At 44.0% G+C, this 23,648-nt stretch overlaps 1 protein-coding gene across 8 annotated transcripts in view; it reads left to right on the forward strand.

Annotated features, from left to right (window-relative positions):
- The window catches only part of SNX10 (sorting nexin 10), a 75,678-nt gene that overhangs the window by 25,589 nt on the left and 26,441 nt on the right, over positions 1–23,648 (forward strand). For 5 of the 8 annotated variants that reach the window (XM_060632757.3, XM_060632754.3, XM_060632759.3 and 2 more), the window contains one exon: positions 18,423–18,469. In XM_060632757.3, coding sequence (XP_060488740.1) covers positions 18,446–18,469 — 24 coding nt within the window. In that variant the 5' untranslated portion in view covers positions 18,423–18,445. Of the gene's footprint in view, positions 1–3,731; positions 4,174–18,422; positions 18,470–23,648 lie in introns of those variants that run through there. The other 3 variants (XM_060632756.3, XM_060632755.3, XM_078441236.2) reach the window with 3 other exon arrangements.

Here is a 23,648-nt window from a genome sequence, read left to right on the forward strand (position 1 = left end):
CCAGCTGATTGCTGGGCACCCTAGTGACTTCCTGGCCCTCTACTTCTCTATGTTCAGCAGCAACTTACGTTAAGGGGCTCAACAAGTGACTTTAATTTTATACCTGTAGTTCAAAATTTTTTTTAATGTTTATTTTTGAGAGAGACAGAGACAGAATGCGAGTGGGTTAGGGGCAGAGAAAGAGGGTGCACTTGTAGTTTATTTAGCAGGTTTTAACGTTGGGCTCTGATGGGCTTGGGGCAGGGGTTATTTCTGTCAGACGAATTGCTCACGTCACCCTGCCTCTGCTTTATCTCCCATTCCCTCCCTGCTTGGTATTCCCGTGGCAGAGGGCACTGAGTGATCTGGTCCTGCCCCTTTCCCTTGGAGCCAGACGAGCCCTCCGGAATATTTACTTTCAGAGGTCAGAGAACGTTTCTTTGGGTTCTTTCACTTAGTATTTATGTCTCTCCCCTTGACCGTGAGGGATGACCATGTTGGTCTCCCACGAGTTGGGAGGCCTTGAAGCTGTGGTCATTGTTTGATCTCCTAGATCCCCATGAAGGAGGGAACCAGAGTAGCACTTACAGATTCCAGGGTGACCATTTCCAGTGACTGACGAGATTAGGAATCTGTAGGTCCATAGGGACCTAAGGGCTTGCTTAGATGGCTTGCAAGGCTGCTTCCCTTTTCTTTCCGAAGCAGTTTTAGGGTGAAAGGTTAGCTTTAAGGTCTGCCTTTTAATTTTTTTTCTACTAAAGTTTTCCTACTATAAATTTATATTTTATTTATTTTTATTTAGAGAGTGTGTGCGTGCACACGTGAGCAGGAAGGAGGAGCAAAGAAAGAGGGAGAAAATCTTATATATTTCTTAATGTTTATTTATTTTTGAGAGAGAGAAAGCAAGCATGAGTGGGGGAAGGACACAGAGAGAGGGAGACCAGATCCAAAGCAGATTCTGTGCTGACAGCAGATGGCCTGATGTGGGGTTCAAACTCACCAACAGGGAGATCATGACCTGAGCCGAAGTCGGACCCTTAACCGACTGAGCTACCCAGTCGCCCCAAGAGAGAGAGACTCTTTTACTTTTAAGTTTTTTAAATGTTTTATTTATTTTTGAGAGAGAGACAGAGTACGAGCAGGGGAGGGGCAGAGAGAGAGGGAGACACAGAATCTGAAGCAGGCTCCAGGCTCCGAGCTGCCAGCGCAGAGCCCAATGTGAGGCTTGAACTTACAAACTTCGAGATCATGACCTGAGCCGAAGTTGGACACTTAACCAACTGAGCCACCCAGGCGCCCAGGAAAGAGAGAGTCTTTTTTTTTTTTTTTAGTTAAAAAAAATTTTTTTTTTTTATTTTTGAGGGAGAGAGAGAGAGAGAGAGAGAGAGAGAGAGACAGAGTACGAACGAGGGAGGGGCAGAGAGGGAAACACAGAATCTGAGCCAAGCTCCAGGCTCTGAGCTGTCAGCACAGAGCCTGTTGCGGGGCTCGAACTCATGAACTGTGAGATCATGACCTGAGCCAAAGTTGGATGCTTAACTGACTGAGCTACCCAGGCACCCCTCTAATATAAATTTATATTTGACTGACTTGTATATAACTTCACAGTAGTGAGGTGTGAAGATGGCAATTTATTGGCTCACGTTTGAAGTACTATGAAACAAAATTAGAGATTTTTTTTTTAATTTTTTTTTTAACGTTTATTTATTTTTGAGACAGAGAGAGACACAGCATGAACGGGGGACGGGTAGAGAGAGAGGGAGACACAGAATCGGAAGCAAGCTCCAGGCTCTGAGCCATCAGCCCAGAGCCCGACGCGGGGCTCGAACTCGCGGACCACGAGATTGTGACCTGAGCTGAAATCGGACGCTTAACCGACTGAGCCACCCAGGTGCCCCCAAAATTAGAGATTTTTAAAAATATGTGTGATCTTTTCAAACTAATACTGTATCAAAAATAAATGCTTGCAGGTTAGGGTGCCGATGATTATTTCCATGGACCTTGGGGCCGGTTTTACCATCTAGTTAACCATAGGACCTTGAACAACTTAGCTGTTCCTTTGCCTTTTAGCTCTTCCACCTTGATATTCAGGAGAACTAAATACCGTGGTTAAGAAAACAGAGTGAACACGTTCCTCTGACAGTTCACTACCTTGTGAAAGTATGGAGGCACTTTACGTATCAAACAAGACTGGCCATTGGCCCTGGACCAGGTAACAAACAGGAAGCTTTGTGTCTGACACCGTCTTTTCTCTGGGGCCTTACTTTCTACTTCCCCTTGATCCCAGCCACAGCAACCCCCCCCCCCCCTTCCTGTTGCCAGATTTGACTCCCACCTTCTTGCCTTGCTGCATGTAATCGTACGTTCCCTTCACCTGGAACCTCCCTCTGCCATCTTCCCTCCATCATGAAGGCAGTATGCCAAAAGGTTAAAGGGACGACCAACGCAGACATTGGAGCCAGACTGTCTGGGTTCAAATCCCAATTCTGTCACTCAGTAGCTTTATGACCTTTGACAAATTGTTAACTTCTTGGTGACTCTGTTTCCTTAACTGTTAATACGGGGATCACATCTGTACCTGCCTCATAGGATTTTTGTGAGGGTGTATGCGAAGTTCTTAGAATGGTGACTCTATCAGAAGCATTCTCTGTGTGTTGGCTATTACTATTATCTTTTGAGGTCCAGCCTGTCGTGTAAGCCTGTGACCATTAGCCATGATGGGATTTGGGGCCTGCAGACCTCAGTTTGAATCGAAACCCTGCTATGTATGAATCTAAACCCTGCCACCGTAGATCATTATTTAACTCCTTTGACTCCTTTGACATTATTTAACTCCTCCTTTAGACTTTATATTTCTTAGCTTTCTTTGTACACGGCATGCATTTATTCTTTTATTTATTCATTGATTTGATCACTCAATCATTCTGTTCACTCATGCATGCTCCCTCTCTTTTGTTTATTCAAAAATCATTTACTGAGCATCTGCTAAGGGTGTTGGGCCCTGGGAATCTCCAGTATTTCAGCTAGGGTTCAGTAGAGAAATGACAAGATCCTGAGCTAGTCCATTGACCCTGGAGGCCAGGAGAAGGGAATGGACGTAGGAGGTATTCAGAGAGAGAGGGCTTGCTTACCAGTTGGATTTGGAAAGTAAGGGAAAGGAAGGAATCAAGGACAGTTTCTGGGACTCCCATTTGAGTCACTGTGTGGATGTTGATGTGATTCATTATTAAAATGGGCAGCACAGGAGGTGGTAGAATAGGCTAGGCCCCAGAAGTGCAGGGAAAAGGTGACATGTGACAGCCAGCTTGGATTAGACACAGTAAGTTAGAGGTGCCTACAGATGTCTGGATGGAGATGTCCACTAGGAGGTGGCCAGGCTGTCCTCAAAGGCAGTTCTGATTCTGGACTCCTTCGCATGTGATAAGGGAGTGTTAGCCAAAACAGAATGAGTAGAGAGTAGAAGGAAAGAGGGCTGCCAGTGGCCCATTTGGGAACTGTCCTGATTAAAGTGGAGGGTGACAGTGAGTACGTGGCTTCTGCTGAGAAGCCGTGTGTGGTGCCTCACCAGGGAACCTTTTCATGTCCCCACCAGGAACATACTGTCCCTTGTGTACTTCAAGGCCAGCCCGGGAGGTATCAGTGCAGAACTGGGGAGAAGAAGGCCCATTCCCCCATGGGAGCCTCACCAGGGAGTGCTGTTTCCCAAGACCACCTTGTCACTGGCTCCCTCTTGGCCTTTCAGGTTTCAGTTCAGACGTCACTTCCTCAGAGAAGCCTTTCCGAATCACCCGAATGTGAAGTAGTCCCCACCAAGTACCCGGCATCATGCTCGATTACATCATCCTGTTGTTTTCTTCATTAAGCTTATTCATTACCTTGTCTGTTTGTTTACATGTCGTCTTTCCGTCCCTTCCCACTATGATGTAAGCGAAATGAGGGACCTGGTGTCTTGCTCGTTGTCCTATCTCTGACATCTGCAGCAGTGCCTGGTCCTTAATAGGTTGAATGAATTAGCCAGTGTTGCCCATCTACACTGGGATAAGAGGAGCTTGAGCTCGTTTGTTGGAGAAGGAAGCAGTTGGAGTTAGTAACGCTGAGGGGTACTTGAACCGACGTCTTGGAGGAGGTAGGAGAAATAAGATCACGAAGACAGGGGGAAATGTGACCCTTTTTCTCTGAGACTGAGGGAAGTGGGTGAGTATGTGGGTAGATTTCAAGGGGGCAGAGAACCAGGATGAAGAATGTAAACCTGATGGTCTTACTGTTTTGATGAAATGGGAAATAAGAGTTATCAGATGATGGGGTGGGGTAGCAAACTGGGAGGAGGTAGGTGGCTGGAGGTGAGGGGTGAAGGTCTGAAGCTGCTGGCATGAGTGGAAGATTCCTGAACCCTGGAGGAGCCCACTGAAGTTGGAACTCATAACCTGGTGATGGAGGCAGTCATAGAAACGATGGCATTTTTCTTCAGCGGTAGGTGAAATGGAGGTGACAGAGGTTAAGTTGATCCGTGTTTGGAGGTTGACATATAGAGTGTGTCAGTGGAACAGGAAATGAGGGGTACTGGAGGGAGACTATATGAGGAAGTGAGGTCCAGAGGGAGAATAGGAGGGGTAGGATCAAAGTTCTTGTGGTTTTCATTCAAATGGAAGAGCAAATTTGATGAGAATGAGGAAGTGAGAAAAGAAGGGTAATCAGAGGAGACTTTTAGTTTTACATTTCAAAGAGAAGTTCCTGGTTAGGATGTGATATGGTCACATGGTAAACACATTGTTGGTAAGAGGTTAGGTCACAGGAATCAATAGGCTAAGGCAAGACCAAGAGGTTTTAGGTCATTACCGTGAATGAGGTCCTCCTTGGAGGGATCAGGAAAAAATGGGAAAGCACAGGGAAGGTTCCTAAAAATGTAGAAAGGAGAAGTAGGAAACTGGCGAGAAGGAAGTCATTCCAGGAAGTGAGGAGGAGGGAGTTGGCCACATTCCTAGGTTCTAGGCACTTGTTGGTAGGTTATTGTCTGGAGATTGTAGTGACCTGGGGAATTTGGTTTTCTCCTGGTCCTTAGAAATGGGAGTGCTGACTTGGGAGGGTCACAAGGGAAGGGAAGAGTGGCCAGGGCCCAGCCAGAATCGTGCCGCTGAGGTGGGTGTGAATGTGGGGCACTTGCTGGATCTAGGAATGAAGTTCCGAGGCATAGTGGGAGGAAGGGTTGGAAGACGGGATGGCAGAGCAAGGATGGGGTCAGAGCCAAGTCGGGGTGAGAGAACCCTAGGGGTAGATGATGCCCACAGGGCTTTCAGTTTGGCACACATGGTGTTTGTAGGATGAGGGACACCGGGGCTATGAATAAAATGGGTCAAACTCAGAGTTTCAGGTAACACTTAAAAAATAGCTTTCTTGAAATATCCACATACTATACAATTTACCCAGTTGAGTGTACTATTCACTGGTTTCAGTTTATTTACAGATACTTACAACTATTTTAGGATGTTTTTATCACCTCGTTTCATTGCTCTTTAGCTGTCACTTCCCTGAACCCCTACACTCCACCCTTTCACTCTCCACACCCTCCACCTGAGCCCTAAGCAACCAGTAATCTATTTTCTGTCCTTAGTTCCCTATTTGGCACTTTCATATGAATGAAATTCTGTAACAGGTGGACTCTTGTGGACCTTTTCTAACCTGATGTTTTCAAGCTTCATCCAAGTTGCAGGTGTATCAATACTTCATTCCTTTTTATTGTCAAATAACATTCCATTGGATGGATATACCACATTTTGTTTATCCGTTTGTCCATTGCTGGACGTTTGGGTTATTTCCACCTTTTGGCTATTATGAATAATGCTGATATTTATATAGTAGTTTCTCTGTGGACATACATTTTCATTTCTTTTGGGTATCCACCTAGGAGACTTGCTGGGTCAAATGATGAGCCTGTGTTTGGTGGTTTGAAAAATTGCCAGATTGTTTTCTGAGGTGGCTGTACTACTTTACAAATCTACCAGCGGTGTATGAGGGTTCCAGTTTCTCTATGTCCTTAGCCAAATTTGTTATTATCGGACTTTGTGATTCTAGCCAGCCTAGTGGAGTGCAATGATATCTCATTGTGGTTTTGATGTGCTCTCCCCTGATGGCTAATGATATTGAGCATCTTTTCATATGCTTTTGGCCATTTCTCTGTTTTCCTTGGAGGAATGTCTGTTGAGGATCCTTTGCCTGGTTTTGAATTATCAGCTATCAGTTATCTCTATAAGTTGTCAGTGGTCTTTTTATTATTCTATTTATATGTGAAATGTAATACAACATATATATTTTATTTTTATTATTTTTCCAGCTTTACCAAAGCATAATTGACAAAATTGTAAGTTACTTAGAGTGTTCGATGTGATTTGATGGTATGTATACATTGTGAAAGGATTCCCCCATCAAGTTACTTAACACATCCATCACCCTACCTATTGATATCCCTCCCCTTTTTTGGTGAGAGTTCTACTCTTTTAGAAAATTTCAATTATACAATACAGTGTATTATAGTCACCAGGTTATATATTAGATTCTTAAGGTTTTTTTTTTTTATTACTGAATTGTATGAACTCTATATATTCTAGGTCAAGTTTCTTATCAGATACATGATTTGTAAATACTTTCTCCCATTTCATTTATTGTCTTTTCACTTTCTTGATGGTGTCCTTCGAAGAATAAAAGTTTTGATTTTCATGAAGTCTAATTTATCTGGGTTTTGTTTTTTTTTGTTTTTTTTGATGTTGTTGTTACTCATGCTTTTGGTATATATCTAAGAATCCTTTGCTAAATCCCACGTCATGAAGATTTACCTCTGTATTTTCTTCTAAGAGTTTCATAATTTTTGCTCTTACATTTAGGTCTTTGATCCATTTCAAGGTAATTTCTCTAGCTGGTATGAAGTATGGGTCCAGCTTTATTTTGTTTGTGGATATCCACTTGTCCTGGCACCATTTGTTGAAAAGACTGGTTTTCTTCCCCCATTGAATTGTTTTGGCAGCCTTGTTGAAAATCAGGTAACCATAAAAGTATGGATTTATTTCTGGACTGTTAATTCTATTCTGTTTATCTGTTTATCTTTGTGCCACTCTCTTACATACTGTTGCTTTGTAGTAAGCTTTGAAATCAGGAAGTGAGAGTCTTGCTACTATGTTCTTCTTTTTCAGGGTTGTTTTGTCTATACTGGGTCCCTTGCAACTAGATAGGAGTTTTAGAATCAGCTTGTAATTTGCACAAAGTCAGCTGCGATTCTGATAAAGATTGCATTGAATCTACAGATCAGTTTGAGCAGAGTTGCTGTCCTAACAATAACAATGTTAAGTCTTCCTGTCCATAAACAGGTTTTTTCCCCCACTTATTTAGATCTTTAATTTCTTTAAATGATATCTGGTAATTTTTAGAGTATATGCTTTGTACTTTTTTGTTAAATTTAATTCTAGATATTTTATTCTTTTGATGCCATTTTTAAGGTGTATTTTAATGGGAAGTTGTGGTTGTACTTCTGTAAAGTCCCCTGATCAGGGGATGGGGCTAGAATAAGTGACGTTGAAAAAAATGCCTTCTAATTGTTGGTAGGAAAGAAGAGCAGGGTGTTTTCTGCTGTTCCTCAGGGGGCTGTGGTCTCAGTCTTTCACGATTCTGTGGCAGGGCGCTGAGGGATGCATCAACCTCCAAAGAACTCCACACCCCCAAGTACCAATGGTTTCCCCTCTTTTCCCTCTTCGTCAAAACTCTGCATGGTGATGGGGGTGGGGGAGGGGAGTGAGTAGCTGTAGATAGCTTTTGGTTAATAGGAATGCTGTCTGATTGGACAAATTCACACTAATGTTTAGATTGCTAATACCCCGTCTCCCAACCCCAAGACTTACCTGCTCTTCCAGAAGAGGAAAAGGAGTAGCCCAGACACATCACTAGTTAAGAGAAACTTAATAGCATAAAAAAAGGAAGGAGATCATTTGGGAAATGTGAAAAACATTCTTGGGTTTGATCTGGGAGGGTAGGGTTGTTTTGGGGAGAGCGGATGTCACAAGTTAGGAAGTCTAGTGTTACCTGCCTGTCTGCTCTAGTGTCCCCGTCTGTCTCCTACATCTGCGTTTTATGGCTTCTTTCCTTCAATTCTGTTTCTTCTGGTCATGTGTTGCTATTCCCCAGTGTTGTCCTTAGTGTATAGATGAGGGGAGGTAGAGTTAGGCCCACAGTGTACATGGCTATGTGTCCAGGTAAGACCTTAAGTCTAAGGTAGCACGTTTCCTAAATGCCACCAAAATAGTTGAGGTTAAAATTCGATGTATTTTTTTCTTCTTCCTGGATTTTAGACCCCGTATTTGGCCCACCATCATTTCATGACCATAAAAGGAACCCATATGTTGTGGAGATTACCAAATCAGTGGTTTCATTGTTTTTTTGTACCGTGCACCAGTATTTTTTTAGACTGCTAATACACCTTAAAAAGAAATGCCGTATTCTCTTTGATTTTTTCTTTTGTGATAAATGGTGGCAAACTTAAGCAGTAACTTTATCTGTGTTTCCAGCTTTCACTGAATTTCAGCTTTCTGCTTGTGTTTCCATTTTGGTTTGTGTTTTTAAGTTCTAAGGTCAGACTGAGGAAGAACTTGGGCTGGCTTTACAGGTGGTTCTGCACGCGCTGCTGGTCCTCCTCGAAAGGGCACAGCTGCCCCACATCGGTCCATTTTTCATGTTTTGGTGCCAGCTTGTTTGTCTTTTTCTTTTTGGATTGCCCAAGCTGGGCTCTCCCTCAGGCTACCTTGAGTAAAGGGGTGCATGGGTACCCAGGAGACGCGGGACCCTTAAGCTACTGGACACTCTGGATGCTGGCTCCAGGCAGCTGTGTGGATGTCAGCAGCTGAAGCCAGTGCCGTAATTCAGCTTTTCTGGTGACCAGTTTCTTTGATATCTCATGAGATCTTTTATCTTCAGCATGGCTTCTGTTTCAGTACAAGCTCTGGTCCCTCAGACCTCTGGCTGCGACGTTGTAATCCCTCCTGTTTCTCTTTCATCATTTCCCAGCTTCGGGTCCCAGAGTACTGCCAGTCCTGTGCCAAATATGGGCAGGAGCAGGTGCCCAGCCCTTGTTTGCTTGCCAGGCTGTGTCTTGGGCACCTGACTAACCTGTGGATTGGCTTCTCTGGAGTCTGATACTTAACCATTGATGCCATCACCTGTGTCTAGGAAGGGTCCCCTCAGGTGATACAAAATGGGGCTACCTGTAGAGCTGTCCCTTCAGCAGGACCTTGGCCCAGAGCTTCCCCCCTAGAAGAGGTTTGGGGGGGGGTATGGCCTCACCCCCAGACCTGCCCAATGCATCGCGAAGGACATAGGTGGTGTATGTGGAAAACTGGCACTAAGTTAAACTTTGAATTTAAAACAACCTCACTGATGGCATTATCTTTATGAGCTGAAAGTAAGAAGTCAGTAATTCTTGATTTATGTAGAAAAATTGCTGAACATCATAGGAGGAAGTAAAACACAAAGTGAAATTAACTTAGCTGTTTGTTTTCTTGGAAATGGTAACATAAAAGTAATTGAGCACATTAAGTTTTATTTAAAAAAAAAATTTCGCAGTGTTTTCAGACTTCAGAAGTAACAAATGCATTGTAAACTTCCTGAAAAATACAGAAAAGAACAGAGTAAAAAGCCATTAGAATCCCACCACTCAAATGACCACTGTTAACTCCTTGTATGTAGGCTCTGGTTCTTAAATATTATTATTATTTTTTTAATTTAATTATTTTTTATTTAAAAATTTTTTTTTAACATTTATTTATTTTTGAGACAGAGAGACAGAGCATGTACAGGGGAGGGGCAGAGAGAGAGGGAGACACAGAATCTGAAACAGGCTCCAGGCTCTGAGCGGTCAGCACAGAGCCCGACGTGGGGCTCAAACTCACGGACCGTGAGATCATGACCTGAGCCAAAGTCGGACGCTTAACTGACCGAGCCACCCAGGCACCCCTAATTTAATTATTTTTAATTAATATTATTTTTTTTTTAATTTATTTTTGAGAGAGAGAGAGAGACAGAGCACGAGCGGAGGAGGGGCAGAGAGAGAGGGAGACGCAGAATCTGAAACAGCTCTAGGCTCTCAACTGTCAGCACAGAGCCCGTCGCAGGGCTCGAACTCACAAACTGTGAGATCGTGATCTGAGCTGACCTCAGCTGAAGTCGGATGCTCAACCGACTGAGCCACCCAGGTGCCCCTGGTTCTTAAATAAATAAGTAAAGAAATAAAAACATACATAAAAAATTCACTTGGCGATCCTGTTACAGAAGGGTGGGAGAGACACTCGTCCTTGTCTCACGGAGTCGAAGAAGGAATCTTTGCGGACAACAGAGAGCGAGCAAAACCATAGAGTTTATTGAGGGGAAGTACAAAGCTCTCAAGAGTGAGAAGGGGTCCCAACTGGGTAGCCACCGAGGATTTTTGTCCCTGACTTTTTATTGGGACCCTATCAGAAAGTTTGTGAGACTTCATGCACGGCCCCTAGTGCGGGCAGGTCCAGAACACGTTTATCTCTTCCTCTTCTTCCCCAAACTCTGCTGCCCCTGCTGCCTCCTTAGCCTCCCGCTCTCTGATGCAGTCTGCCTCTGTGGAGGTCCCTTATCTTTCCCTGCCTGGTGTCAACCCGTTCCCTATTCAGAACTTCTTGAACAGTCCTTACGTTTAATATTCTTCTATAACATAATTTGTAGTGGCCCAAGCTGGTTGGTGTGTTATGAAGCGCTGCCATAATTCATTCTGTCTAATCTACCGATGGACATTTACGTTTCCATTTTATTTGATACACTTTTTAAAAACACTGCATTGTGAACGTTCTTTCATATAAAATTTTTTTTTTTTGCACACGTCTGATTGATTTTTTTAGGTTGAGTTCCCAGATGTGGAATGATTGAGTCAAAGAACACGAGCAATTTAAAAATTCTTTTGAAACATATGGCCCACTTGTCTTTCAGGAATGTTGAAACAGCTCACATTCCTGCCAGCAGCAATCAGTCCCATTTCTCATGATCTTTGCCAGTGTAGATATTATCATTAAAAAAAATTCTAATTTAATAGACACAAAGATGGTTCCTTATTTTTTATTTGCATTTCTGTTTATAGCAAGGTTAAACATTTTAAATAAATCATTGACCTTTTTCCTAAAACTTTTTTTTAACGTTTATTTATTTTGTGAGAGAGAGAGAGAGAACGCACGAGTGAGGAAAGGGCAGACAGAGAGGGAGAGAGAATCCCAAGCAGCTTCTGCGCAGGGCTCCATCCCACGAAGCACAACATCATGACCCGAGCTGAGATCAAGAGTCAGACGCTTAAGCGACTGGGCCACACAGGCACCCCTAAAACTTTTTAATTGTGGTAAGAACATGTAAAATTGGCCATCTTGTCCAATTCAAGTGTCCAGTCCAGTAGTACTATGTATATTCCCATTGTTGTGTAACAACATCTCCGGGTCTGTTTCGTCTGGCCCAACTGAAACCCTGTACCCATTAAACAAGAACTCTCCATTTTCCCCTTCCTCGACCCCCGGCAGCCACCATCCCACCTTCTGTTTCTGTGAATTTGGCTAGTTAAGGAACTTTACTTACCTCATGTAGGTAAGTGGAATCATAAAGTACCTGGTTTCTGTGTATGTGACTGATCACTTCATTTAGAATAGCGTCCTCAGGGCTCATCCATGCGGTAGCATGTGTCACAATTTCCTTCCTTTTAAAAGATGAATAATGTCCCCTTCTACATATATACCACATCTTGCTCATTCATTTGTTGATGGACATTTGGGTGGCTTCCCCTTCTTGGCTGTAGGAATCAAGCTTCTAAGAAGGTGGGTGTGCAATTTTTTGAGATACTACTTTCAGTTCTTTCGGATATGTACCCAGCAGTAGAATTGCTGGACTCTAGAGTAGTTCTATTTTTAATTTTTTGAGGAACCTCCATACTGGTTTCTACAGGAGTGCCGTTTTACATTCCCGCCAGCACCCAGGTTCCAATTCCTCCATAGCCTCACCAATACTTGTTTTCTGTTTTTGTTTTTTTGTTTTTTTTTTTTGTTACTAGCCTTCCTAATGGATGCGGGGTGATAACTCACTGTGGTGTTGATTTCCATTTCCCTAATGACTAGTGATACTGACTGTCTTTTCATATGTTTTTTGGCCATTTGTATATCATCTTTGGAGAAATGTCTACTCAAGTCTTTTTTCCAGTTTTTAATCAGGGTGTTTGTTTTCTGTTGTTGAGTTTGACCTTTATTGTTTTCGTTTTATGAATTGATTATTGGTAACCTTTACCCCATGTTTCTACAAAAATGCTCCTTGGTATGGATTTACAAGAGCTTTTCATAAATTAAGAAATATTAATCCTTTGTTATGTATTACAAATATTAACATTTGTCTTCATATTCCTTTTGAAATGTACACTACAGCAGGTTTAAATTTTCATGTGGCCACGTCTGTCACTGTTTTCTAAAAATTTTTTCCTATTTTTATGTGTGTATGAGGGTGGAGGGGTGTTTACTGACAGTAATATTAGTACCAGTTCCTTTGGGTATCTTAGAGGACTCTATGGGGCCTTCAGCACCCCAGGGCATCTCACAGGGCAGCACAGTGGCCACAGCATAAATTCTCTGGCATGGTGAGCCTTTCCCCTGCTAGGTGCTGAGCTGCTGAGACACAGGTGTAGACAGAACACGTCTCCCTCCTCTGTGCACACTACAGAGGCCATAGGCACAGGACTGGGTGTAGGTGGGAGGAGGTTCTCTCGAAAGGTAAGGAAATAAGCTTTTTAGAACCCCGAATCAACACAGGTCCTGGGTGCCCCTGAAAGCAACCACCCCCCTCTTCCCACCTTTTTAGCTACTGCTGAGACTGACACAGGCTATTCAGCCAACTCCTCACATGGGCCCTCTCCTCCAGTGCTCACACCCCTTCAATACCAAGGCTTTTGTCTGACTTTCTTCTAAAAGCCCTCTCTGAAGGCAGAATCGTAACAGGAAAGGAACTGGGTGACTTACTCCTTTCGTTAAGCCCTCTTGTCCCGGAGTGGAGTCTCTTCAACATTAAAAAGTAATATGTTGGTGTGAAGGCTCTAAGACTTGGGTGAAAATGCATTGGAAGAAGCAGTGTCGGGGCACCTGGGAGGCTCAGTTGGTTGAGCGTCTGACTCTTGATTTCAGCTCAAGTCATGATCCTAGATCATGAGATCAAGCCCCACATTGTGTTCTGTGCTGAGTGTGGAACCTGCTTAAGATTCTCTCTGTCTCTCTGCCCCTGTCCCCCACTTGCTTTCTCTCTCTCTCACACACATTCTTTAAAAAAAAAAAAAAAAAGAAGCAGTTTCAAGGTGAAATGGTGAGACCTAACAGAAAGGTGAGGTGGTATCTTTGTTACTTGTTTGCTTCCTCCATGCACAGCTTGTGGGCCTGTCTCCAGGCTCAAGCCCCAGCTCTTGGAACCTGAGCACACCTGCCGAAGGGAGAAGAGGTTAAGTGTATTTTGTTTGAGGGTTGATGACTCCTTCTAACATAACAAAATAAATAAATAAATAAATAAATAGTAAGACAGAAAGAAAAGAAAAAGAAAAGAAAGCTATAAAAGTTGTTTCCTAATAAAAAAATATACCCTTGTCCCATTACTGTTAGAAGAGCCCTGCCCACCATGAGGTTAATTAAAAATCTACCTGTACTTTCTGCTAGGAGCACATGAGATTTCTCTTGGCTTCTGGGTGGGAAATATGGAAAAACATACCTATTTGGTTTACGAAATTGTATATTGTTACAGTGAGTCAATGACTCTGTGTAGATCTTCGATAAAACCAGTTTTGTTCTGTTTAGAATGTCCTTGTGCCTTTGATATAAATTCTGACCTAGTTCATGATTAACAAATTTGTTGGGTTAATCAGCCTTTGACAAGAGATGGTAAGAAAACCCAAAACTATGGTACTAAAAGCTCACTCCCCCCACCCCCATCTTCATTTTAGAGAATGACGTAAACCATACTTGTGTTGCTTATTTCACCATGGGGAAAAGTACGTAATCCCTTCTCTTTCCGGCCCCATATATGGTCTACAGACTCTCGGTCAGTAGTTTGCTTGTCAGAGAAGAGACTGCCCATGGGTATACAGACCACGCTTAACATTGTGAATTTTTTTTCCTGTTTATCTAAGAGAGGGCTTCAGTAAGGTATAGAATTGAAAACACAATACTTAATTTCTCCATAGGTAGGGTCTGCAAACTACTGCTGCCTGTTTTTGTAGATAAAAGTTTTGTTGGAACATAGCCGTGTACGTTGGATTACTTAGCATCTGGGTGCTTTTTTCACTACAAATTTTATTTTATTTATTTTTTTTTTTTTTAATTTTTTTTTTTTTTTTCAACGTTTTTTTATTTATTTTTGGGACAGAGAGAGACAGAGCATGAACGGGGGAGGGGCAGAGAGAGAGGGAGACACAGAATCGGAAACAGGCTCCAGGCTCCGAGCCATCAGCCCAGAGCCTGACGCGGGGCTCGAACTCACAGACCGCGAGATCGTGACCTGGCTGAAGTCGGACGCTTAACCGACTGCGCCACCCAGGCGCCCCTTCACTACAAATTTTAGACTTGAATAGTTATAACAGAGACTGTTTGACATGAAAAACCTCAAATATATACTATCTGGCCCTTTACAGAAAAGATTTGCCATCCCTGCTCTATAGAATTCTATCTTGGTTCCAGACATTTTGTATGTTATAGAAGAAATATTCCAAGGTGGAAAATGGAGGCGGTTTTCTCCTGAAGCTTCTGGTTTTGGCAAATCATACTCTCAAGGCAGTGATAGAGTTGTGAAGATACATTTTGAGTCTCTGAGATGAGTCTCCGTGGCCGCCATGTTTCCCAGTAGGGGGACAATCCATATCTCTGTCATCTCTGTGTACCTAATTCTAGCCTGAACAAGTTTGAGAAGTCATCCCTGTTGTTCAGAATAGTGGGGGCAGTTAATAATTCTCTCTAGGAAGGTAAGTAGGAAAGATCATGGATCTCAGTGGGTGATTATCCAGATGTGCAGTGGTTCCCCATCGGTGGTGGGGAGGTCCAGCGCTCCAAAGACAGTCTTGTTGATGGTCAGCTGGAGGCAGACTTCCACAGTTGTTGGAATGAAAATCTTCCAGTGAGGCAAGAATTCCCTATGTACAGTATTATGAAAGACACATGGGCTAGTCTGGAGAATTTAGAAATCTAAACAAACCTAATAATATTATAGCCCACCAGGCGGGTGTCGTGTTTTCAGAGGGCAGCTTCTCATTAGCGGCTTTGGTTTGCTAAATTATAGACAACTGGCCTTTTATCTCAAACCATACTATTGTGCTAGCAGTTAATTTCCTTCTCTTCATTAGTAAATGCCATGGCAAGGTCTAGTACCAGCTGATAGTTTCTGTTATAAAGGTACTGTCTCTTTGTAATTCAAATCTGCTATTTATTTCACATGAAAGAAAAATCTTCCATAATTTATGTTAGAGTCACTACTTCTGACAGAATTATGGTGTTTGTTTTAAACCATCATTATTTCAAAAAGTATAAAATGAATTTGTGTTAACTGGAAAAATTCAAACAATATGGAAGTATATAGAGTAAAAAATGAAAGTCCTACCCCCCCCCCCCCCCCCCCACCTCTCTCCATATTAAAGGTTGACTGTGTGGTTCTCTGTGAAGTTCTGGAACTGGTTTAAACATTCAGTTTCCTACTTCTGTGCTACTTGGTATGTAGCATCTCGGGGTGGCTGGCACCCTATTGGGGTTGCAGAGTCCTTCTGTCTGGGTGGGAAAAGCTCAAGCCCTTTAAGGAGAATTAAGACCCAAACTTTGACCCATTGGTTCATATGACACAGTCATGGGTGCAACCTTGGGCAATGGAAAGAACAGGGTCGGGAAGCAGACTGGCTTGAGTTGAAAGTAGACTGGAATTCTGTCACTGGCTGTGTGACCTTGGACAACTTGTTCCCTCTGACTTTCTGTTTTCTTACTTGCAAGGTGAGGATGCTCACATCTCCCTCACAGAAGATTACACATTTCCTTTGATTACACAGGAAAGCACAGATACTCTCTGTTGGAGAAATTGACTCAATCGGGGTCATATAGATAGCATATATAAATATTGTGATGCAGATGAGGGTCATGATGGCAGGGGATTGTGTAATGGCGCAGAGAGCTGGGGCAAGAAGAGGGGAAGTGGTTTCTGAGCAGAATCCTGGAAAAGGACTGGAGCTTTGCAGGGGGGTCTGGAAGGGGTGAAGGCATGAGAGTAGAAGACCCACCTGGGCAGAGACTCAGCTGTGTGGTGCATTGCAGGGTGTGTAGGAAACGAGACCCGTCCTGAGATGGATGCAACTCTTGGTGTAAGTTTTATCCAATGCAGGAACCCCTTCAATGACCCGGCCCTCTAGCTGCTCCTCCCAGCCTCCACCGCTTTGCACATGCCAGTCCCTCTGCTCAGAATGTTTCTCCTTTTGCATTCCACGCTAAACCACACCATCCTTTAGGTCTCAGCTCAAGTGCCATTTTCTCAGTAAAGCCTTCCCAGCTCCCCACTCCACCCCCTATTTTGTCCCTCCGTTCTTGAAACAGGTGTCCTTTCCTTTCCTCTCCCTTCCACATTATGGTTATAAAGTCATCTTCTGAGCTTCCGATGTATGCTGTAGTCCCCTGTGTGCCCCACTCCTAGCCCAGCACATGGCACATAGTAGGAGTGCCATAAATATTTGCCGAGTAAATATGCCGAGTAAATTTGCCGAGTGAATAAATGAATTCCCACCCCTTCCACAGTTACGACCCCAGCCTGTCTTTTCTATCTGATCCCCGCAGACCCTTTCTGTATCGGTTTCCTATGGCTGCCAAAAGGAGTTACCATAAACTTTGTGGCTTAAAACAAGAGAAATTTATTCTTTTGTAATTCTGGAGGCCAGATGTCTGAAATCAATGTGTTGGCAGGACCGTGCTCCCTCTGGAGTCTCTAGAGGGACATTTTTCCCCTGCCTCTGGTGACTCCGGGTGTCCTTGGCTTGTGTCTGCCCCTCTGCAATTTCTGCCTCCATCTTCGCACGGCTTCCCCTCTGTGTGCAGGTTTTCTCCTCTTCTGTCTCTCCTAAAACACTTGTCATCGTATTCGGAACCCACAATAATTCAGGATGATCACATCTGAGATTCTTCTTTATGTCTGCAAAGACCCTTTTTCTAGATAGGTCCTGGAGGTTAGGACCTGGGCATATCTTTTTGGCAGCAACAGTGCAACCTGGCCCACCCCCACCATCCCTTTCCCACAGTGGAAATGGCCTGCCCACCTTCTCTTGACTGTCCATCATGCTTTTCTCCCTCCTTTGTGCATGCTGCTACCACCCCTGTTCCTTGGAGGTCCCTCTTCCTTCCGTGAATGCTGACATTCCTGTGTTCTCCATGGGTCCTCCTGTGTTTCCCAGGTGACAGGAACTGCCTTCCCTTTGGAAACTCTCCGGCCACTCACGTGCAGTCCACTCTCCTCCTGCAGCAGGTCCTTTCCTCTGCCTGCTGTGCGGCATCTTATCAGCAACATCATGTGGGTCTGGAGGCTGAAGCTAGGGTTCTCGCTTCCTTATATTCCCTGCAGTCCCAAGGATGTTAGTAGAGGCTCAGGAGATTTTTGTGGATGGTAAAAACTATCCGGAAAATGGACCCAGACACCTATGGTCAAAATAAAGACAGACAGTGATGACACAGCCATAGCCACCTTTCTGTCGTAAGAATACGTGTGCAGGGATACAGCTAGGGGATTTTAATTTTCTTTGACAGAGAGCAGGTGTCAGATTCAATGAGCTTATGTAATAAATGGGGTTTAAAATCCAGCAGACAATCCCAGGGACCTTCAGGGCCTGGAATGACCCATCAGGTTGGTTGTACTGACTGGAATCAAGGTGCTGACCTTTATCCCTCTTGGGGCCCACACCGTTTCTCATCTGAACACTGAAGTGGTTCAGATGTCACAGGAATGACCCGTTCCTTGAATGTCTGGTTGCTGGTAAAGCCATCAGAGCTGTTCTTAGCAGTGGCTCTCTCTGGGCATCTCCATTGTCTCCATTTCTCTGCCAGTGGGCATCCTCTGCCGGCCCCCCATGGCCACCCTGCTCCCCCACCTCCAGGCTCTGACTTACCAAGGCTTCACCTGTAGCTACACTCTGCTTGGCCTTCGGGTTTGAGCGCCTGTCAGCATCCAACTGCCTCAGACTTGCCATGTCCTAAACATCAGTCTGATGTTCACCTTGGTCTGGTCAGAAGTGGATAGGAGGGAGGAGGAGCAGAGGTTCATCTTTCAGGGACTGAGTAGGCAGAGACATTTTCCCTTGGAGGATTTTGGTGGGAGGCCATGAGAGACATTTCTGCTTCCAAATCACTGACTGTTGGTATCTTATTTTTCAGATTGATTGTATCCTGTGCTGAAGATGTTTCCAGAACAACAGAAAGAGGTATGTCATCACAAATCCAAAGATAAATAATCCATGCATTTTGACTCACTGCGGATTAGTTCTTCATTCAGTAACCATCAGTCTGTGGTGAAGAGTCACGATACTTCAGGGCATCCTAGAGGAGGGCTAACGACAGAACAAAACACCTGCCCTCCTGTCCTCACTGCCCCCGCTGCCCCCATTTCCCAACATCGATGCGTCCTCAGCCCTCATTCCTTGGTTCCAGTGACTGAGCTGGCTCCTTGCTCACTTCCACCCACTGCTTATAAAAATATCTTTTTCCATGACTCAGATTTCTCCCAGGCTCTATCACCCTCTGCTTTGAACAGTCTCCCTCTTGCTTTCTTGGTTTTCTACTCTCTTGCCTCATGAGTGAATCCCCCCACCTCTGGTAATGACCCAGGGGAACTGTCCGCCATTAGTTTCACTTTCACTTGGCTTGTTACCTCTCAGATCTCTTGGCTTGTTTTCACACAGTTCAGAGAACGCTGTTCTTTCCTGAACCCAGTCTCACCTCCCAGGCCTCCAGTCCTGGCTTCTTGAGCTTTATCTGACTGGGCGGAGGGTAGGGTAACCACCACACCAACCCTTTGCTGAGTGGCCTCTCTTCGGAGTACCCATTTGTCCTATCCTGCCTACTCCTGTATCACACACTTTGTCACTGGGTGAGCCTAATGAGACTGAACAGTGGCAGAGGGACTTGTTAGGGAGTATGCAACACACACACACACACACACACACACACACACACGGCCACATGGTCCTTAGTTTGCCTTGTCCAAGTTTAAAGCACTAAACAATCCAAGAAGTCCATTTCAGAGAATCCTTCCAGAAGCTTCTTTGCTAGATCTCACATCCTTACTTTCAGCCCTGTCTTTGGGTTCATATTCTAATTACTCCAGCTCACTTCTACCCTTTAATTCCAGGCTGGGCTCCTGCATTTTCTTTTTATTATTTTTTTTTACATTTTTTTTTGGCTCTCCTGTTTTCAAAGACAGTGTTTTTTAACTTTTGGGGTATAACATATAAACAGTAAAATGCATAAAATTCCTTAATCTTACGTGTACAACAGATTATCCCTTATGTGTACACCTGTGTAACCACACTCAGCTATAGGTGGTTCCAGCACCCCAGACAGTGCTGTGTGGCCCTTTCCATCAGTCCCCCCTATCTTCCCCACAGAGGTAACCTCACATAATACCAGGACTTCTCTCTTGTCTCTATATTAAACAACACTGGGAAATTTCAGGAAATACTTATTTGCTTATTTCAGGAAATACCTTCTCTGTGAAGTTGGCCAAACTACAAGTCCCCACATGACTTCTGTCACTTCTGACACCAGTTACAATTTCAGGGATTCCCAAAACCATCCTCAGTTTTGATAGTTCGTAAGACTCACAGAATTCACTGAGAGAGCTATGATACTCACAGTTACGGCTTATTACAGGGAAAGGACACAAATTAGAACCAGCCAAAGGAAGGGATGCAGAGGACAGAGTTGGGGAGGCATCCAGATGTGGAGCTCCTGCTCGTCTTCTCTGTATGGAGTTGCTGGAGTTACGCTCCCACCATTGATGTGTGAGGATATGTGCAGGGGAGCTCAGCAGGGCATTTGGTGTCCAGTTTTTACTGCGGCTCGGTCACATACTCCCTGTGTGGCTTTTTTTTTTTTTTTTTTAATTTTTTTAATGTTTATTTTTGAGAGAGAGAACGAGAGAGATAGAGCGTGAGTGGGAGAGGGGAGGGGGAGAGAGAGAGAGATACAGAATCTTCATGAAGCAGACTCCAGGCTCCAAGCTGTCAGCACAGAGCCCGATGTGGGGCTCGAACCCACGAACCGTGAGATCATGACCCGAACTAAAGTCGGACGCTTAACCAACTGAGCCACCCGGGCGTCCTCCTGTGTGGCTGCCTTTTAGTCTCTACTCCTCCTGGGGTCAGGCTAATATCTTTAGTCTCCAGTTCCTCCAGAGGTTGCATTTGGTACAACTGAACTCCCATCATATGCACATTGTTGGACTGTCTGGTGGCCAAAGCCCAGGCTGGCAAAGGTACTCCTGTCAGGCAGGATGTTCCAGGGGCCTAGAGATCACCTCCCAGTAGCTGAGGGCAGAGGCCAGACCTCTCTCTGGGTGAGGTGAACTCTTCACTACACCACCTGCATTGTCCTGACCACTGGGCAGGCAGTGCCGAGAGAGTGAGACTATGCGATTGATGGCACATTCCAAGGGCACATTTTAAACCTTGTTCTCTTAGGGGAGAAGGGTGCCTGGGTGGCTCAGCTGGTTAAGCTTTTTACTCTTGGTGTTGGTTCAGATCATGATGTAATGGTTCGTGGGATTGAGCCCCAAGCCTCGTGTTGGGCTCTGCACGGACATCCTGGAGTCTTCTTGGGATTCTTTCTCCTCCCTGTCTCTCTGCCCCTCCTCCACTTGTGTGCACCTGTGCTCTCTCTCAAAAAAAAAAAAAAAAGTTCTCGTAGGGGGGAAAACTGCCAATGAAAGCAACAAAGACTGTTTTTCCAATTAGAGGGTTTACTTAAAAATTTCTTAATTTAAAAAAAAAGTTTTTTTTAACGTTTATTTATTTTTGAGACAGAGAGAGACAGAGCATGAACGGGGGAGGGGCAGAGAGAGAGGGAGACACAGAATCCGAAGCAGGCTCCAGGCTCTGAACCATCAGCCCAGAGCCCGACGCGGGGCTCGAACTCACGGACTGCGAGATCATGACCTGAGTTGAAGTCGGACGTTTAACCGACTGAGCCACCCAGGCGCCCCAAAAATTTCTTAATTTTTAATTTTCTAAATTTTTTACTTGGTTTAAGCACTTGATTTTGATTACAAACGCATTTCAATTAATAAAAACTACAACACGAAAAATAATTTAACCACCTACATAAAGAAAGTGTTTTATTGATCTTGCAAAAGTCCTTTATTATAAATAATTATATAATATTATAACATTGGGGTGTCTGGGTGGGTCAGTCGGTTAAACATCTGACTTTGTCTGTGCTCTTAGCACAGAACCTGCTTTGGATCCTCTGTCCCTCTCTCTTTCTGCCCCTACCCTGCTCATGCTCTCTCTATCTCAAAAATAAATAAACATAATAATAATATTATAACATTAAGGAATTTTAAAGTAATTTTTTAAAGTTTATTTTTTTTTTGAGAGAGACGGAGACAGTGTGTGCGAATAAAGGAAGGGCAGAGAGAGAGGGGGAGAAAACTCCCAGCAGGCTCTGCCCTGTCAGCATGGAACCTGATGTGGGGCTCAAACTCATGAAACCATGAGATCATGACCTGAGCTGAAACCAACAGGAGGACGTTTAATCAACTGAGCCACCCAGGCGCCCCATAAAATTAAGGAATTTTAAACTAGAAAGTCCTTCAACTGAAAAGGAAAAAAGTATGATAAGAAGAGAGAGATTTAATGTTTGGAAATTTATGTTAGCCTTTGTCAGCAAGAACTGAGCATAGCTGGGCCAGGTTCTGGATGTATTGTAATGTAGTGTTGCTCAGACAGTCCACTGTTTTCCTGTGGCCAGAATGATCTCCTGGCTTCTAATGGCATTGCTCTTAAACAAAGTTAAAACTCCTAAATGTGTGACTAAGACCCTCTATAATTGGACCCTGCTTCTTTCTCTAGGCTCATCTTCTGTGCCTCCCTTTGCCCCGATGCACTTCTCACTTCTTATTTTGGAGCTTATTTTGCAGACTCGAATGCTCTGTGTCCTCTGGGCCCCTGGGCTTTCACAGATGTTTTCCCCACTGCTTGGATAATCTCTCCTCCCCCAGACTTCACTCCATGTTGAGTGGAGTGGCTGACTCCTCCTTATCCTCAGGCCTCCGCTTAGAAGTCAAGAAGAGGCTTTCCTAAAGCCTCAATTATAAAAAGGTATTTTTACCTCACCACCTAACCTGTAGTCGGTGTGGTCAGAAGTGGAGAAGGTTTTGGCTGAGCTTTTCAATATCCTAGTGCCTGGTTGTTGTTCAGTGGAAATAATTCATTTCCCACCTGACTGCATATGTAAGGGCTGAATGTAGTGTCACTGATTGTTCTAGAATCTAGACCAAGGAATCAGTGTGTGTGTAAGCACTTTCCACTCAGTGCCCATAGCAGACATTCCTAATTAATCTTGACATTGGCACATGAAGTGAGACCTATTTACTACCTTTGTTTAAAATTCAGATGGCCTAAGAGGGACATGTTGGTTCTACCTAACTGATAGAGCCAGCCTAGAAGTTTGGTAAAAAAAAAAAATTTTATAGATGTGGGGGGTGGGTAACCAAATCTAGTCTCTCTTGTTAAAATAGCTTTATTATTGTAATAAATCTAGAGAGAGGAGAACAGGGAGCGAGAGTTTCCCTTGTTAGTTAAACATATTCCATTTGCACATTGGTTTGGATTCCCAGGAGAACAGTATGCAAGCTGATGGATCTTCCCCATAAAAAGGCCCTGGCATTGGGCCATTGTAAAATTAAAATGAATTCAGATTCATTCATGCATGCAACTTTAATTTACAATTAAAATATTATGGTTACATATTTTAATAAGAATAATTAGGTGGACTCAACTGAATCAACTCTTCTGTTTAATGAGACAGAACCCAGTATCCTAATGAAAAGGCAGGTGGCTGTGTCAGGAAACGTGTTTCAGATTGTCTTTCGTGGAGTCAGACATTTTTGTTCTTTTTCTATTCTAATGTCCAGAGTGAGCAGTTTGGCTTTTCTGCGTCACTAAAGGCCCTTGCTCTCTGCCACGTTGAGCTCCTCTTCTGTGATGTGTGAATAAACAGTTCCCTCCTGCCGGACAGTGTTTCATGACGTCCCACATTCTGGTCCCTCCAGGGCACTGGGTTTGTTCCTCTGCCCAGGGCTCACGTGGTGTAAATGGGACAGTCCAGCCTCTGTGATATGACTGGAAGGGTGGGCTGAAACCCCTTTTGTGGGTGTAGGTGTGGGGGATGGGATGTATATCTCCTCTGCTCTCCTGGATCATGACGACTGAATTCTACCTTGAGAAATGTATACCTTTAGGATGAGGGTTTTTCTTCAAAATGTACATACTTGATTCTGGGTAGAGCGGCAAATACCAGTATTGACACCTAGTGGCAATAAATCCTCAGCTCTGTGGCAGTGGATACCCTGAATGGAACGGATCCAAGTGGGCCCAGGAGAGT

The sequence above is a fragment of the Panthera onca genome, chromosome A2 (genome assembly GCF_046562875.1).
Source record: "Panthera onca isolate mPanOnc1 chromosome A2, mPanOnc1 haplotype 2, whole genome shotgun sequence".
Taxonomy (NCBI): Eukaryota; Metazoa; Chordata; class Mammalia; order Carnivora; family Felidae; genus Panthera; species Panthera onca.